The sequence below is a fragment of the Anolis carolinensis genome, unplaced genomic scaffold, assembly GCF_035594765.1.
Source record: "Anolis carolinensis isolate JA03-04 unplaced genomic scaffold, rAnoCar3.1.pri scaffold_13, whole genome shotgun sequence".
In the NCBI taxonomy this organism is placed as follows: domain Eukaryota; kingdom Metazoa; phylum Chordata; class Lepidosauria; order Squamata; family Dactyloidae; genus Anolis; species Anolis carolinensis.
This window is the reverse complement of record NW_026943824.1, coordinates 1,563,846-1,580,630: the sequence shown is the minus strand read 5'-3', so window position 1 is coordinate 1,580,630 and position 16,785 is coordinate 1,563,846. Positions and strand designations below refer to the sequence as shown.

General features: G+C 37.3%; 1 protein-coding gene across 5 annotated transcripts in view; it reads right to left on the bottom strand.

The window, feature by feature from the left end:
- The window catches only part of tnrc18 (trinucleotide repeat containing 18), a 101,070-nt gene extending 84,823 nt beyond the window's left edge, over window positions 1-16,247 (bottom strand). For 3 of the 5 annotated variants that reach the window (XM_062964625.1, XM_062964626.1, XM_062964627.1), the window contains exons 1-2: window positions 15,833-16,247; window positions 6,778-7,102 (exon numbers count right to left, since the gene is read on the bottom strand). In XM_062964625.1, coding sequence (XP_062820695.1) covers window positions 6,778-6,955 — 178 coding nt within the window. In that variant the 5' untranslated portion in view covers window positions 6,956-7,102; window positions 15,833-16,247. The remainder of the gene's footprint in view (window positions 1-6,777; window positions 7,103-15,832) is intronic. The other 2 variants (XM_062964623.1, XM_062964624.1) reach the window with 1 other exon arrangement.
- Window positions 16,248-16,785: the final 538 nt, after the last annotated feature.

The window sequence follows — 16,785 nt, the reverse complement described above, 5'->3', positions numbered from 1 at the left end:
CATTCAGGCAAATGCACATACATACATTGGACAATAGGGATGGGAATATTTGCACATTCAGGCAAATACACCTCACGACAGCAATGGGAATATTTGCACATTCAGACAAATGCACATACATTAGACTATAGGGAAGATAATATTTGCACATTCAGATAAATGCACATACATACATTGGACAATAGGGATGGGAATATTTGCACATTCAGGCAAATACACCTCACGACAGCAATGGGAATATTTGCACATTCAGACAAATGCACATACATTAGACTATAGGGAAGATAATATTTGCACATTCAGATAAATGCACATACATACATTGGACAATAGGGATGGGAATATTTGAACATTCAGACAAACAGTGTATATAGGGATGGGAATATTTGCACATTCAGACAAATGCACATACATACATTGGACTATAGGGATGGGAATATTTGTATATTTAGACAAATACACTTCACGACAGCAATGGGAATATTTGCACATTCAGACAAACATTGTATATAGGGATGGGAATATTTTCACATTCAGATAAATGCACATACATACATTGGACGAGAGGGATGGAAATATGTGTACATTCAGACAAATGCACATACATTGTACTACAGGATGGGAATATTTGTACATTCAGACAAATACACTTCACGACAGCAACGGGAATATTTGCACATTCAGATAAATGCACATACATTTAGACTATAGGGATGGGAATATGTTTGCATTCAGATAAATGCACATACATACATTGAATTATAGGGTTGGGAATATTTGCACATTCAGAAAAACATTGTATATAGGGATGGGAATATACACCCCAACTTGATTGAAAATAGATCCTTCCGGGGTTGTGGAAAGCAAGATGTCATAGACTCAGAGCCGTTGTCTAGCGACATACACACATGCATGCGCACATCCATGCACACGAGAGGCCTGACTTGCAAGCGCTGCTCGAATCCTTAGCAAAATCCCTTTGTGAGCCTGAGCTGACCACAGAAAAAATAATAATAAATCCTCCCGGATTGCACACATGCTTCTTCCTCAAACCCTTTTGAGAAAGAGCCCTCTTGTCTAAGCATTCATGCTCGGTCTCAAGGCAACCTCTGCAAAGGCTTCGAAAGGAATCTGGGAGCAAAAAAAAAAAGCCATGGCTGAGGACTTTGGGGTTTTCCATCTGCTTCGAATCATGCACACACACATGTATGTATATCTGATTTCACGGCAGAGCAATGAATTGCAGGACGTGAAAGAGGGAGGAGAAAAGCGAGTATTTAAAGCAAAAGATGGAGCCCGCTGTATATTATTCTTTCCATCCCGAGAAACGAAGCATTGATTGTGGTTGAGGGAAAAAAACAGCTTTTTTCCCAGCTGTCTGACCATGTTCCAGAAGCATTCTCTTCTGACGTTTCGCCCACATCTATGGCAGGCATCCTCAGAGGTTGTGAAGTCTGTTAGAAACTAGGCAAGTGGGGTTTATATACTTCTGGAATGATGTCCAGGGCGGGAGGCAAGTGTGACTGTTGCCATTGGCCAGCTTGATTAGCATTGAATGGCCTTGCAGCTTCAAAGCCTGGCTGCTTCCTGCCAAGCAGAGCACTTCATGAACCAACCTGGGGATGAAAGCCTTCCTTAGACAACACATTGTTGCTTGTCTGTTGGAGGCCGGTGTGGATGTTGTAATTAATCACCTTGATTAGCATCGAATGGCCTTGCAGCTTCAAAGCCTGGCTGCTTCCTGCCAAGCAGAGCACGTGATGAACCAAGCCTTCATTAGACAACGCATTGTGGCTTGTCTGTTGGAGACCGGCATGGATGTTGTAATTAATCACCTTGATTAGCATCGAATGGCCTTGCAGCTTCAAAGCCTGGCTGCTTCCTGCCAAGCAGAGCACGTGATGAACCAAGCCTTCATTAGACAACGCATTGTTGCTTGTCTGTTGGAGGCCGTGTGGATGTTGTAATTAATCACCTTGATTAGCATTGAATGGCCTTGCAAGCTTCATTCCTGCCTGGGGGAATCCTTTGTTTGGAGGTGTTAGCTGGCCCCTTTCCATTTTCAGAGTATTGTCCTTTATGTACTGTTCTGATTTTAGAGTTATTTTAATACTGGTAGTAGCCAGATTTTGTTCCATTTTCATGGTTTCCTTCTTTCTCCCACCCTAGACCTTCCACGGAAATATAAGCCTTGCTTAGTTTTCCAACAGACCTCACAAGCTCTGAGGATGACTGCCACAGATGTGGGAGAAACGTCAGGAGAGAATGCTTCTGGAACATGGCCATACAGCCCTGAAAATGCACAGCAACCCAATGATTCTGGCCATGAAAGCCTTCAACATTACATATTCTCACTTATTTCGTTTCCAACTGACCTCACAACCTCTGAGGATGCCTGCCATGGATGTGGGAGAAACGTCAGGAGAGAATGCTTCCAGAACATGGCCAGACAGCCCGGAAAATGCACAGCAACCCAGTGATTCCGGCCATGAAAGCCTTCGACAATACATATGCTCACTTATTTAGTTTCCAACAGACCTCACAACCTCTGAGGATGCCTGCCATAGATGTGGGAGAAACGTCAGGAGAGAATGCTTCTGGAACATGGACAGACAGCCCGAAAGAGGCACAGCAACCCAGTGATTCTGGCCACGAAAGCCTTCGAAAATACATATTCTCACTTATTTAGTTTCCAACAGACCTCACAACCACAGATGTGGGATAAACGTCAGGAGAGAGTGCTTCTGGAACATGGCAATACAGTCCGGAAAAAGCACAGCAACCTAGTGATCCTGGCCATGAAAACCTTCGACAACACTCTCTGAATCCTCTTGCAAAACACCTATTTTCCTACCAATTCTCCAATTTCTACAAAAAAGGGTCAAAGCAAAACAAGAAAAAAGGCAGGTTTAAAAATACACCCTCGCTTGCCCAGCTGTTCTGCAATTGCAAAGCCTCCCTATTAAAAAAAAAAAAAAGACGACAACAACAACAACGTCTTGGCAGGGTTGCCAAAAAGGTTTCAAACCGACAGCCTCCAAGGCTCGACTCCAAAAACAAACCCACACACACACTTCCCGAAATACCTTTCTTTTCCCATCCCAAATAGAAATACATTGCAAATATTGGAGGCCGTGGAGAGGAAGGCATGCGAGACAAAGGCTCCGGCCAGCGAGATTAATAATAATAATAATAATAATAATAATAATAATAATAATAATAATAAAACTTTATTTATATTCCGCCACCATCTCCCCAACGGGGGGACTCGGGGCGGCCATGCCCAGGACAATACAATATAGCAAAATATAAAAACAACATATCATAATACAATTACAACAATACAAAAATAATCATGTACAGTACAACACAAAATCAAAAAAGCAATATAATGCAAACACAGCCTTTCGAGAGAGACAGAGAGAAAAACGGTTTCGAGAATTCCCCCAACCAAACGACAACGGCACACTTTAGGGCAGGGGTCCCCAAACGAAGGCCCGGGGGCCGGATGCGGCCCTCCAAGGTCATTTACCTGGCCCCCGCCCTCATTTTTATAATATTTTATATCATTTTAAATAATATAATATATTGAATATACATATAATATTGATAATAATATAATGTTATACAATATAATACTAATAATACCATATAATAATATGAATTATATGATATATATTACATATAATATTACAGTATAGTGGTATAGTTCAATATCTATATATATAAAAGAGTGATGGCATCACGGCAGCGGACAAAACAACGAAACTACAGGCCCCACAACCTCGAAAATTGACAGCACAACCCCTCATCCATGCCTCTAGGTTGATACAACAAAAAGAAAAGAAAAATAAAGTCCTAATTTGAGAGAGAGGAATAATTGCTTTTATCCCATTGCTGCCAGTTAGAAGGCTAAGCTCCTCCAACTTGGTCTCCTAGCAACCCAATAAAAAATAATAATAAAACACTAAAAATTAATACAATAAAATACTATAATAACAGAAAATAACTAAAAATAATACAAGAAAATAATAAAATATAATAAATAAAAATATAACTTACAATAAAATTAATTTAAAAATGCAAATAACGTCAAATAAAAATTACACAACAATTTTAACCAATACCACCACCACTTTGCCACAGCAACGTGTGGCCGGGCACAGCTAGTATAATAATAAAACTTTATTTATATACCGCCCTATCTCCCGGATGGGACTCAGGGTCATAAAAGCAACACAAACTTTACATAACAACACAATACACATTATTAAACAAAGTGAAATAATACAATTATAACAATAAATCACACTTACATGACCAGATCAAGGGGACGGGAACCATAAACCCAATATATTAAAATGTATCATTTTAGGCTAGGGAAATCTTGTGCAATATATTGTTTGGTTTTTATGATTGCATTTTGGGCATTAAGTTTTGCCAATTTTTGTAAGCCGCCCCGAGTCCCCTCGGGTGAGAAGGGCGGAGTATAAATGTTGTAAATAAATAAAATAAAATAAAATAAAATTTATACAATGAGGGGACAAACCCCATTTTTGGACTGTGTCGAGGCTGTATCAAATGCTCCTTATTTAACAAGGCTTTCCAAGGTGTGTGTCCAAGCAACTTCCCCAAAAAATCAAGTTTTGCACATCTCTTGCACTGCACAAAATGGGTCTCAATATGGATCCTAGAAAATGCTTTTTCTGTCTGGACTGCATTAGGATGCATGAGCTCCAGGGATTTTGCTGCAACAGCATATGTGCATCCATACAGGATTTATATAGAAACCCTTCTTTGGATCTATCTTATACGGTCCATGGGATGCAAAACCCCGAGAAGTGGAAAAAATAACAAGACCTGGGGCGGACGTGACAACACAGCTTCCAGAACAATCTGCAATCTCAATCCGTGTTTACACGGGATCTGGAGCAGAATACAATGTACACATATGCAAACACAACAGGGTTTTTATAGGTCCCATATAACCTGAAAATAGGGGGGCACATATATCCCAATGCTATGCACCCAAAGCCAGGCTGAATCAACTCAAAGCACCAGATCCTATCTAATCGCAGCACATCTAAGCCATTGCTAGGCATGAAAATAAAGTGACAACATCATCCCTGCCTAAGAAAACCCAATACAATCCTGTGGCAATGGGCCACACACACATCTATACCACATAGATATAATCTGCATACATACTATGCATGGAGAGATATACTGTCCATTTATAATAATACATATTCACAAATATATGCCACCTATATATAGTCTATTTAATCTGCAAAAATATTGTGCACAAGTAGACATGATATACATTTAAACACATATAGCATATATATATATATATATATATATATATATATATATATTCACACACACACACACACACACACACACACACATATATATATATATTCTGCACAAGCTACATACATACTGTGCAGAACAGAAACACTATATACGTATAAATACAAACACACACACACACACACACAAGATAGCCGGCATACATACTGTATACATATAAATGCATACACTCTATACATACAAATGCATACACACTATACATACAAATGCATACACTCTATACATACAAATGCATACACTCTATACATACAAATGCATACACTCTATACATACAAATGCATACACTCTATACATACGAATGCATACACACTATACATACAAATGCATACACTCTATACATACAAATGCATACACTCTATACATACAAATGCATACACTGTATACATACAAATGCATACACTCTATACATACAAATGCATACACTCTATACATACAAATGCATACACACTATACATACAAATGCATACACTCTATACATACGAATGCATACACACTATACATACAAATGCATACACACTATACATACAAATGCATACACTCTATACATACAAATGCATACACTCTATACATACAAATGCATACACTGTATACATACAAATGCATACACTGTATACATACAAATGCATACACACTATACATACAAATGCATACACTCTATACATACAAATGCATACACTCTATACATACGAATGCATACACTCTATACATACAAATGCATACACACTATACATACAAATGCATACACTCTATACATACAAATGCATACACTCTATACATACGAATGCATACACTCTATACATACGAATGCATACACACTATACATACAAATGCATACACACTATACATACAAATGCATACACTCTATACATACAAATGCATACACACTATACATACAAATGCATACACTCTATACATACAAATGCATACACTCTATACATACAAATGCATACACACTATACATACAAATGCATACACTCTATACATACAAATGCATACACACTATACATACAAATGCATACCCTGTATACATACAAATGCATACACTGTATACATATTAATGCAAACACTGTATACATATTAATGCATATATATACATATACATGCATACACTGTATACATATAAATGCATACACTATATACATACTAATGCATACACTATATACATATAAATACAGACACAGAGAGAGACATATATACACATATAAAGACACACACACACACACTAGATAGTCTGCATGCATACTGTGCATCGGTAGACACTATATACATATACACACAAGCAGACACAGAGCAGATCTAGGTGCTCTCCACAAGGTGCCTATACACTGTGCATGGGGAGATGTCAATCATGTCCAGTGTCCACCACCCAAAATAGGGGCCGGGTGAAGGCGTGTCACTCACCTGGGTGGGAATGCAGGTTGAGGTACTTCCCCGGGGGGAGCGGGGCGGGCGGGGGGAGGCCGGCGGCCAGGGGGGCCAGGCGGGCGGCCACGCGGTGGTGCCCCTCCATGGCCAGCCCCGAGAGGAGTGGCGGGGGGACGTGGACCGAGCGCGGGGGCCCCAGGTCTCGGCCATCCATCCTCCTCCTCCTCCGCGTGGCACCCCCAGACTCAAGGCCCTCGGACCCCGGGCTGCCCCGGCCCAGGCGTGGGCTCCGCCATCCTCCGGCAACTTCGGGGGGGGCGGACCGCTCCTCAACCTTCGGGGTGGGGGTCCTCGTGTTTCCCTGGATGGAGAGAAGAAGGCCATTCAGACACACACGGAGCCAAACCCACCCAGACCCTCAAAGAGAAGGTGAACCCATCAAACCTCCTGCCTTGTGGCTGAGACAGTGTGACGCGCCCAAGGGCAATGGGTGGGATTCGAACCCAGGTCTCCTGGGGCTGCATTGCACAGCGTTTCAGAAAACAACAATCTACACAATTCATAATTTGAAGACACAAACACACAAATTCCATATAACTGACCTGAAGACAGGCAGACACTCTCACACACACATTCTATATAGCTGACCTGAAGACAGACACACTCTCACACATATATAGGTGACTTCAAAACACACGCGTAAATTCTATATGTTCTATGTATAGAATATATTCAATATAGGTGACTTGAAGATACACACCCAAACGTTCTATATAGCTGACCTGAAGACAGACACACTCACACATATATTCTATATAGGCGACTTGAAAACACACGCATACATTCTATATGTTCTATGTATAGAATATATTCAATATAGGTGACTTGAAGATACACACACACATGTTCTATATAGCTGACCTGAAGATAGACACTCTCACACATATATTCTATATAGGTGACTTGAAAACACACGCATACATTCTATATGTTCTATGTATAGAATATATTCAATATAGGTGACTTGAAGATACACACACAAACGTTCTATATAGTTGACCTGAAGATAGACACTCTCACACATATATTCTATATAGGTGACTTGAAAACACACGCATACATTCTATATGTTCTATGTATAGAATATATTCACTATAGGTGACTTGAAGATACACACACACACACATTCTATATAGCTGACCTGAAGACAGACATTCTCACATATATATTCTATATAGGTGACTTGAAAACACACACAGACATTCTATATGTTCTATGTATAGAATATATTCACTATAGGTGACTTGAAGATACACACACACACACGTTCTATATAGCTGACCTGAAAACAGGCAAACACTCTCACACATATATTCTATATAGGTGACTTGAAAACACACACATACATTCTATATATTCTATGTATAGAATAGATTCAATAGAGGTGACTTGAAGATACACACACACACATTATATATATTCTATATAGATGGCTTGAACACAGAGAGATATATCGATTACTTGAAGACACACACAGATACGTTATATAGTCTATACACAGATTATATTCTATGTAGGTGACTTGAAGACACACAGAGACATATAGATGGCTTGAAGACATACAGATATATGATATATATTATATGTATAGAATATATTCTATGTAGGTGACATGAAGACACACACATATTTTATATATTCTGTATAGATAGCTTGAAGACACACACACACCATTATATATATTCTATATAGGTGACCTGAAGACACACATACAATTATATATATTCTATATAGGTGACTTAAAGACGTACACACACATATATATTCTATAGATGATTTGAAGGCACACACACACATTATATATATTCTATATAGGTGACCTGAAGACACATATACAATTATATATATTCTATATAGGTGACTTAAAGACGTACACACACATATATATTCTATAGATGATTTGAAGACACACACACACATTATATCTCTTCTATAGAGGTGACCTGAAGACACACACAATTATATATATTCTATATAGGTGACTTGAAGCCGTACACACACACATATATATTCTATATAGCTGACTTGGAAGACATACACACATGCATATATTCTATAGGTGATTTGAAGACACACACACACATTATATATCTTCTATATAGGTGACCTGAAGACACACACACAATTATATATATTCTATATAGGTGACCTGAAGACACACACACACATTATATATATTCTATATAGGTGACCTGAAGACACACACACACATTATATATATATTCTATATAGGTGACTTGATGACACACACACATTATATATATTCTATATAGGTGACTTGGAAGACACACACACACACAAATATATATTCTATATAGGTGACCTGAAGACACACACACAACTATATATATTCTATATAGGTGACCTGAAGATACACACACAATTACATATATTCTATATAGGTGATTTGAAGCCGTACACACAATTATATATATTCTATATAGGTGACTTGAAGCCGTACACACACATATATATTCTATATATTCTATATAGCTGACTTAGAAGACATACACGCACATATATATTCTATAGGTGATTTGAAGACATACACACACACACACACATATACACAATATATAGCCAATGCTCACACCGCCCTACTACAAACGGCAAAGGGAATGAACTCCGAAATGGCCGGCCCTTTTTTTGCCTCCAAAATACAGATATATTTGCAATATTTCCTTTACTCTTAAGCAGCCTTATAGCTCGTCCCATTCTCCCCATTTACACCATAATAAAGGGAAAGGATTTCCTCAATCCCTTCTGATCCTCTCCCCGTATTGATTTTTTTTTTCATTATTTGTTTAATACCTTTTTAAAAGGCCGTACATTCCAGATTTGGACTTTCCTTCCTATGATTTCCCCTCGTTTAAAAAAAAAAACAAACTAATTTCAACTGTTTCCTATTTTTCTTTCTGATCTTATCAGAGGTGAGCAAACCTTCCAAAAATGTCATTTTGGGAGGAGAAAAAGGGAGGGTTTTTTCCCCCACCGTGGAATGAAAATAAACACCCAACCTTATCAGCATTTTAGCCCTGAAAAGGATTTTAATGTTTAACCTTATGCTTTTTTTCCCCCTTCCGCTTAGTCAACAGTCTGGCACAGAAAATATTGATTTATATATATATTGCTTTCTCAAGGAGGAAAATAAGGATTTCATGCTTCTTATTATGGAAAGACACATAAATTATTAGCATTTTATTTAGCTGTTCGTAATGTTGAATCATTATTATTTCCGTCTAAGCCTAGAGTAAGTAAAACCCTATGGATTGCAATGGGAGGAAAGACAGTGACAAGATTGAGAAATATATCATTATTATTATTATTATTTTAAAATATTTGAATTTAAATCATTATTTTCCTCTACTAAGATCCACCTCTACTCCAAAGTAAACCCTATGGATTGCAATGGGAATTTACTCCCAGGAGAGGAAAAAAAACAGTGGCAAGAATGAGAAATATATCATTATTATTATTATTAAATTTTATTATTTATGATTTTAAATCATTATTTTCCTCTACTAAGATCCACCCCTACTCCAAAGTAAACCCTATGGATTGCAATGGGAATTTACTCAAGGGGGAAAACAGTGGCAAGAATGAGAAATATATTATTATATTATTGTGATATTAATTTATTATATTATTTGTTGAAATCATTATTATTTCCCTGTAAGTCTAGATCCACCTCTACTCAAAAGTAAACCCATAGACTGCAATGGGAATTTACTCAAGGGGGAAAACAGTGGCACGAATGAGAAATATATTATTATATTATTGTTATATTAATTTATTATATTTTTTTTGAATTATTATTTATAAATTATTATTATTTGCCTGTAAGTCTAGATCCGCCTCTACTCCAAAGTAAACCTATAGACTGCAATGGGAATTTACTCAAGGGGGAAAACAGTGGCAAGAATGGGAAAATTATTATTATTATTATTTTCCTCTAAGCCTAGATCTATCTCTACTCCAGAGTAAAATCCTATGGATTGCAATGGGGATTTACTCCCAGGGGAAGGGGAAAAAACAGCGGCAAGAATGGGAAATATATTATTATTATTATTATTATTTTATTATGACACAGCAAACAAAATAGATATGCTGGATTTCATATCACAAAATCACAAGTCGAACACTTCCCAAGTGTCTAGGACTGTGTGAATAAATTTTATTATTTATGATTTTAAATCATTATTTTCCTCTACTAAAATCCACCCCTACTCCAAAGTAAACCCTATGGATTGCAATGAGAATTTACTCCCAGGGGAAGGGAAAAAACAGTAACAAGAATGGGAATATATTATTATTATTATTATTATTATTATTATTATTATTATTATTATTATTATTATTATTATTATTATTATTATTTTGTTACATTAATTTATTATATTATTATTCAATCATTATTCCTATTTTTAATCATTCTTGTTTACCTCTAAGCCTAGATCTACCTCTACTCCAAAGTAAACCCTATGGATTGCAATGGGAGTTTACTCCCAAGGGAAGGGGAAAAAATAGTGGCAAGAATGAGACATTTTATTTAAAAAGGAACAGAAAATATTAAGGGTTGGGATTTATTCCTTCCAACAATCCCCATAACCAACCCTATGGGTCTACTCAAGAAGTAAACCATTGTTTCCAATGGGTCTTACTCCCTAGTAAAAGAGAGATGCTTGCAAAAAAAAAATTCGAAGCGCTTGTCTTCCAGAATTATTTTCACTTGGCTTTCATTTTTCTTTTGGTTCCTATTTTTAAAATAGGGATCAAAGTTTTGGGGAAAATATTTGAGGCTTTTTCTCCCCTTTCCTTGTGCATATTTCCATAAATCTTCCCTTAAAAGGAAGGAATGGAAAAGGAGAAAAAGGGAGGAAAAACCTTTTTATAAAGGCGGAATTGTGTTATTTTTTTCTCCCCGGCATCCAAAGTTTCCAAATAAAATTATGAGTTATTTGTAAAGGGAGAAGAAAAATCCTAAATCACACTAAATAGGAAAAAAAAAACATTTTCCCCCAATATTCTCCTTTAATGGGGAGTTTCTGACTTTAATCTGGGTTGAGTTAAAACCTATAACACCTGGGACATAATAATAATTTAAAAGAATTAAAAAAATAAAATTAAATAATAGTAATATATTTCTCATTCTTGTCTCTGTGTTTTTGTAAATTCTCATTGCAATCCATAGGGTTTTACTTTGGAGTAGGGGTGGATCTTAGTAGAGGAAATAATAATTTAAAATCATAAATAATAAAATTTAATAATAATAATAATAATAATAATAATAATAATAATAATAATAAATTTCTCATTCTTGCCACTGTTTTTTTCCCTCCCTTGGGAGTAAATTCTCATTGCAATCCATAGGGTTTTACTTTGGAGTAGACATAGATCTAGACTTAGAGGGAAATAATAATAATAATAATAATAATAATAATAATAATAATAACATCCGAAAATACATCACACAGTCCTAGACACTTGGGAAGTGTTCGACTTGTGGTTTTGTGAAACGAAATCCAGCTTATCTATCTTGTTTGCTCTGTCATAATAAAATAATAACAATAATAAATATATTTCTCATTCTTGCCACTGTTTTCCCCCTTGAGTAAATTCCCATTGCAGTCTATAGGTTTACTTTGGAGAAGAGGTGGATCTAGGCTTAGAAGGAAATCATAACCATTTAAAATTATAAATAATATATATATATAATATACTGGGATTGGGGGTGATCTAATAAAGATACACACACACACACACTCATTCCCACTATAGACTGGGAATATAAATAATACAAAAATTATTATTATTATTATTATTGTATGACACAGCAAACAAGATAGATATGCTGGATTTCGTATCACAAAATCACATTATTATTATTATTATTATAAATAATAATTATTTCCCACGATAGATTGGGATCGAGGGGTGATCTAATAAAATATTGTGTGTATTTGTATAATATGATTTCCTACTATTGATTGGGATTGAAGGTGATCTAATAAAGTATTGTGTGTATGTGTGTTTATAATATTATAAGATCCACATATATATATAGATCTAGATCCACATATATATATGGAACTATATATATATATATATATATATATATATATATATATAGAACTACACATATATACATATGGAACTATATATATGTATGGAACTATATATATATATATGGAACTATATATCTTTATCTCTATATATATGGAACTACATATACATATTGAACTATATATCTTTATCTATATATGTGTGGAACTATATATATGTATGGAACTATATATATACATATGGAACTATATATATATATATATATATATATATATATACATATGGAACTATATATACACACATATGGGGGTATATATATATATGGAACTATATATACATAGGGTGTGTGTGTGTGTATATATATATATATATATATATATATATATATATATATATATATCTTATAATATTATAGACACACACACACACATATATATTACCATTTCCAATGGAGATCAAGGGGTGATCTAATAATATATATGTGTGTATTATTCTTTATTAGATCACCCCTCGATCCCGATCTATAGTGGGAAATCCAACCTTAGAAAGGGGTTTTATTTGATTTTATCTCCCATTAAATAAAGAAATGGACTGCATCCAATTTCCATTAAAGGAAGATGGGGAAAAACCTGGCTTTTGGGTGGGAAAATATGGGGATTTGATTCTATCTAAAGGTAATAATAATGTTAATAATAATCCTGTTTCCATCCTTATTCCCTCGCTAATGGGATTTGTAATGGGAATGTGTACATACATACCCTATAGAAAATGAAGCAAAGGCAAAGAGAAATGGGCCAAAATAACCCTCTTTCTCCTCCTAAATAACTTTTTCCTTCCCTTCTTTCCTCGCCCAATATGGCTGAATCCCTGGCTTTTAATTAAAAACAGCTTTATTTCTCCCCCCACTCCAAGAATGCCTGCTTTTTCGGTTATTTTCCCCAAGCTATATGCCCAAAATAGGGGGGAAAAACAAAGGCTCTGTTTATAAGGCTGATCTTTTTTTTAACAGACACCCCCCAAAATTGTATCTAGTGTCCCAAAAAAATGTATACACTCTTTGAGCGCTAACAGTAGCTCTGGTAAGTCTTAGGAGGCCAAATAAAGACGTTTATTTGATAGGAGAGATCTCGAAAAAGGTCTCTATGGACATCCAAGGGATCCAAAAACCTTTTTTTGGATTCAAAGGAGCCTTTATGAATTTTGGGAGGTGAAATAGAGACCTAGGTTCCCCATAGGTGACACCCCAGGGTGTCCCAAAAATGTATACACTCTTTGAGATCCAACAGTAGGTTTTTTAAGTCTTAGTAGCCCAAATAAATACGTTTATTTGATAAAAGAGGCTTCAAAAAAGATTTCTATGGTCACCCAAGGGGTCCAAAAACCCTTTTTGGACTCAAAAGAGGCTTTCTGATTTTGGGGAGGCAAAACAGAGACATGGGTTTCCTAAAGGAAGTATCTCAAGGTGTCCCTAAAAAATGTATACACTCTTTGAGATCCAACAGTAGGTCTGTTAAGTCTTAGTCGCCCAAATAAAGACGTTTATTTGATAAGAGAGACCTTAAAAAAGGGTTTCCATGGTCACCCAGGGGGTCCAAAACCTTTTTTGGACTCAAAGGAGGCTTTCTGAGTTTGGGGAGGCGAAACAGAGACATAGGTTTCCCATAGGAAGTATTTCATGTTGTCCCTAAAAAATGTATACACCCTTTGAGAGCGAATGGAAAGAGCTTTGATTCTTGGAAGGAGAAATAAAGGCATTCATTTGGAAGAGGAAACGTCCGAATAATGATCCCCCAAATTATAAATCCGATTTTTTTAAAAAAAATTATTTTATTTTGGCTTTTTTTTAAATGTCCCTCCTTTTCTTTCCCTCCAAGATTTTGCAAAGTTTAAAGCTCCTCCTATATACATATATGTTCTTAAAGGTACATATATACATATACATATATGTTCTTAAATTCTATTGCCAATTTCCCCTCCAAAAAGCAGATGCATTTGGAACAGATAGTAAAAGATCACGGCAAAGAGGAGCCTTAAACTTTGAAAAACTTGGATGCATTGCTGCGGAGGGAAAGAGGAGGAGGAAGATTTTTAAACCCTTCCAAAATAATATTAGAATTAAAGACTGGGTTTATAATTTTGGGGGGATTATTAGTGGGACGTTTCTTCTTCCAAATGCATGCATTTATTTCCCCTTCCAAAAACCAAATCTTTCTCCATTGGCTCTCAAAAGGTGTATACATTTTTTAGGGACACCTTGAGATACCTCCTATGGGAACCCCATGTCGACTCATTTGGTACATTTTCGAGCCCCCCAAAATAATATTAAAATTACATATCGTGTTTATAATTTGGGGGGGATCATTAGTGGGATGTTTCTTCTTCCAAATGCATGCCTTTATTTCCCCTTCCAGAAATTAAATCTCTCTCCATTTGCTCTCAAAGGGTGTATACATATTTGGGACACTCTGTGGATGGCACCTATGGGAAACCCATGTCTGTATTTCACCTCCCCAAACTCAGAAAGCCTCGTTTGGTAGATTTTCAAACCCCCAAAAATAATTTTGGGGGGATTATTAGTAGGATGTCTCCTCTTCCAAATGCATGCATTTATTTCCCTTTCCAAAAATCAATTCTTTCTCCATTGGCTCTGAAAGGGTGTATACATTTTTTAGGGACACCTTGAGATACCTCCTATGGGAATCCCATGTCGACTCATTAGGTACATTTTCGAGCCCCCAAAAATAGTATTAGAATTACAGATCGGGTTTATAACTTGGGGGGGGGATCATTAGTAGGATGTTTCTTCTTCCAAATGCATGCCTTTATTTCTCCTTCCAAAAATCCAATCTCTCTCCATTCGCTCTCAAAGGGTGTATACATATTTCTGGGACACCTGGAGTCTAAGCTAGAAAAAGCTGGATTGCAAAGATTGCAAAGTCTCCAAAAATAAAGCAGAGTTTTATCTTACCTTGTGCTTGCAAAAGGAGCGTTGTTTTTCCCCTATTCAATCCTCTTCTTTGGCATGTTTTCCGGATCCTTTTCCAACCCAAAAATATATAAATATAATAATATTTGGAATCAAATCAGAATGCAAAGAGATCTTCCAAAGCAATGCATTTCCCAAGGCTTCTTTTGCAGAATCTCCACCTCGAAAGCAAGCAGGCTTTTGCTCCGGATCCAGGTCCCTCTTCCCCCCCCCCCCCCGTTTAGACGGTATAATCCGGATTAAATCCACTCCGAAGGGTAGTAATCACAACAGTGGGAAGAGAGAGAGAGAGGCTTCGGGATAATCTCCATATACAGCCAAGGGTTGGGAGAAGAGGAGGAAAAACGCATCACACACAAGCCCACCCCCCACTTCTTCTTTTTTTCCCAGGAGGAGGAGAGGAAAAAAAATCCCAAGTTTAAAAAAAGCCTCTTTTGCTATGAAACAAGCATTGTTCGGCCCGTCCCGCCCCCTTTCCGCTGCCATTGGCGGCAGTATAGCCCTTCCCGCGCCCTCATTGGCCGCGCCGCCTGCCACTCCGCGGATTATGCAAATCCAGCCCTGGCGCCCCGCCATTCTTATAAAAGGAGTCAATGACGGGCCCGGGAAAGGGGGCGGGGCCTGCGGGGTGGAAGGGGCGGGGCCGGGGAAGTTTCAAGGCTCCCCCGCCCGCCCCAGCCCAATGGGGCGCCGAAGGGAAGGAGGGCGGGGCGGGAATGCGGGGCGGCGGCGGTTTCAAGGCGCCCCTTTGGGATTATGCAAATCTCGCCCCGCCCCCCGCCCCCCGCCCGCCCCCCCCCCCCCGGCCAGGTTTGCAAGTTGGCTTTTGTTTGGTTTGGGGTTTTGTTTCTCCGTCTCCTTCGGGTCTGGGTGCAAAAGGTGGCCGAGGAAGAAGAAGAAGAAGAAGAAGAAGAAGAAGATAGGGATCTCTCTCT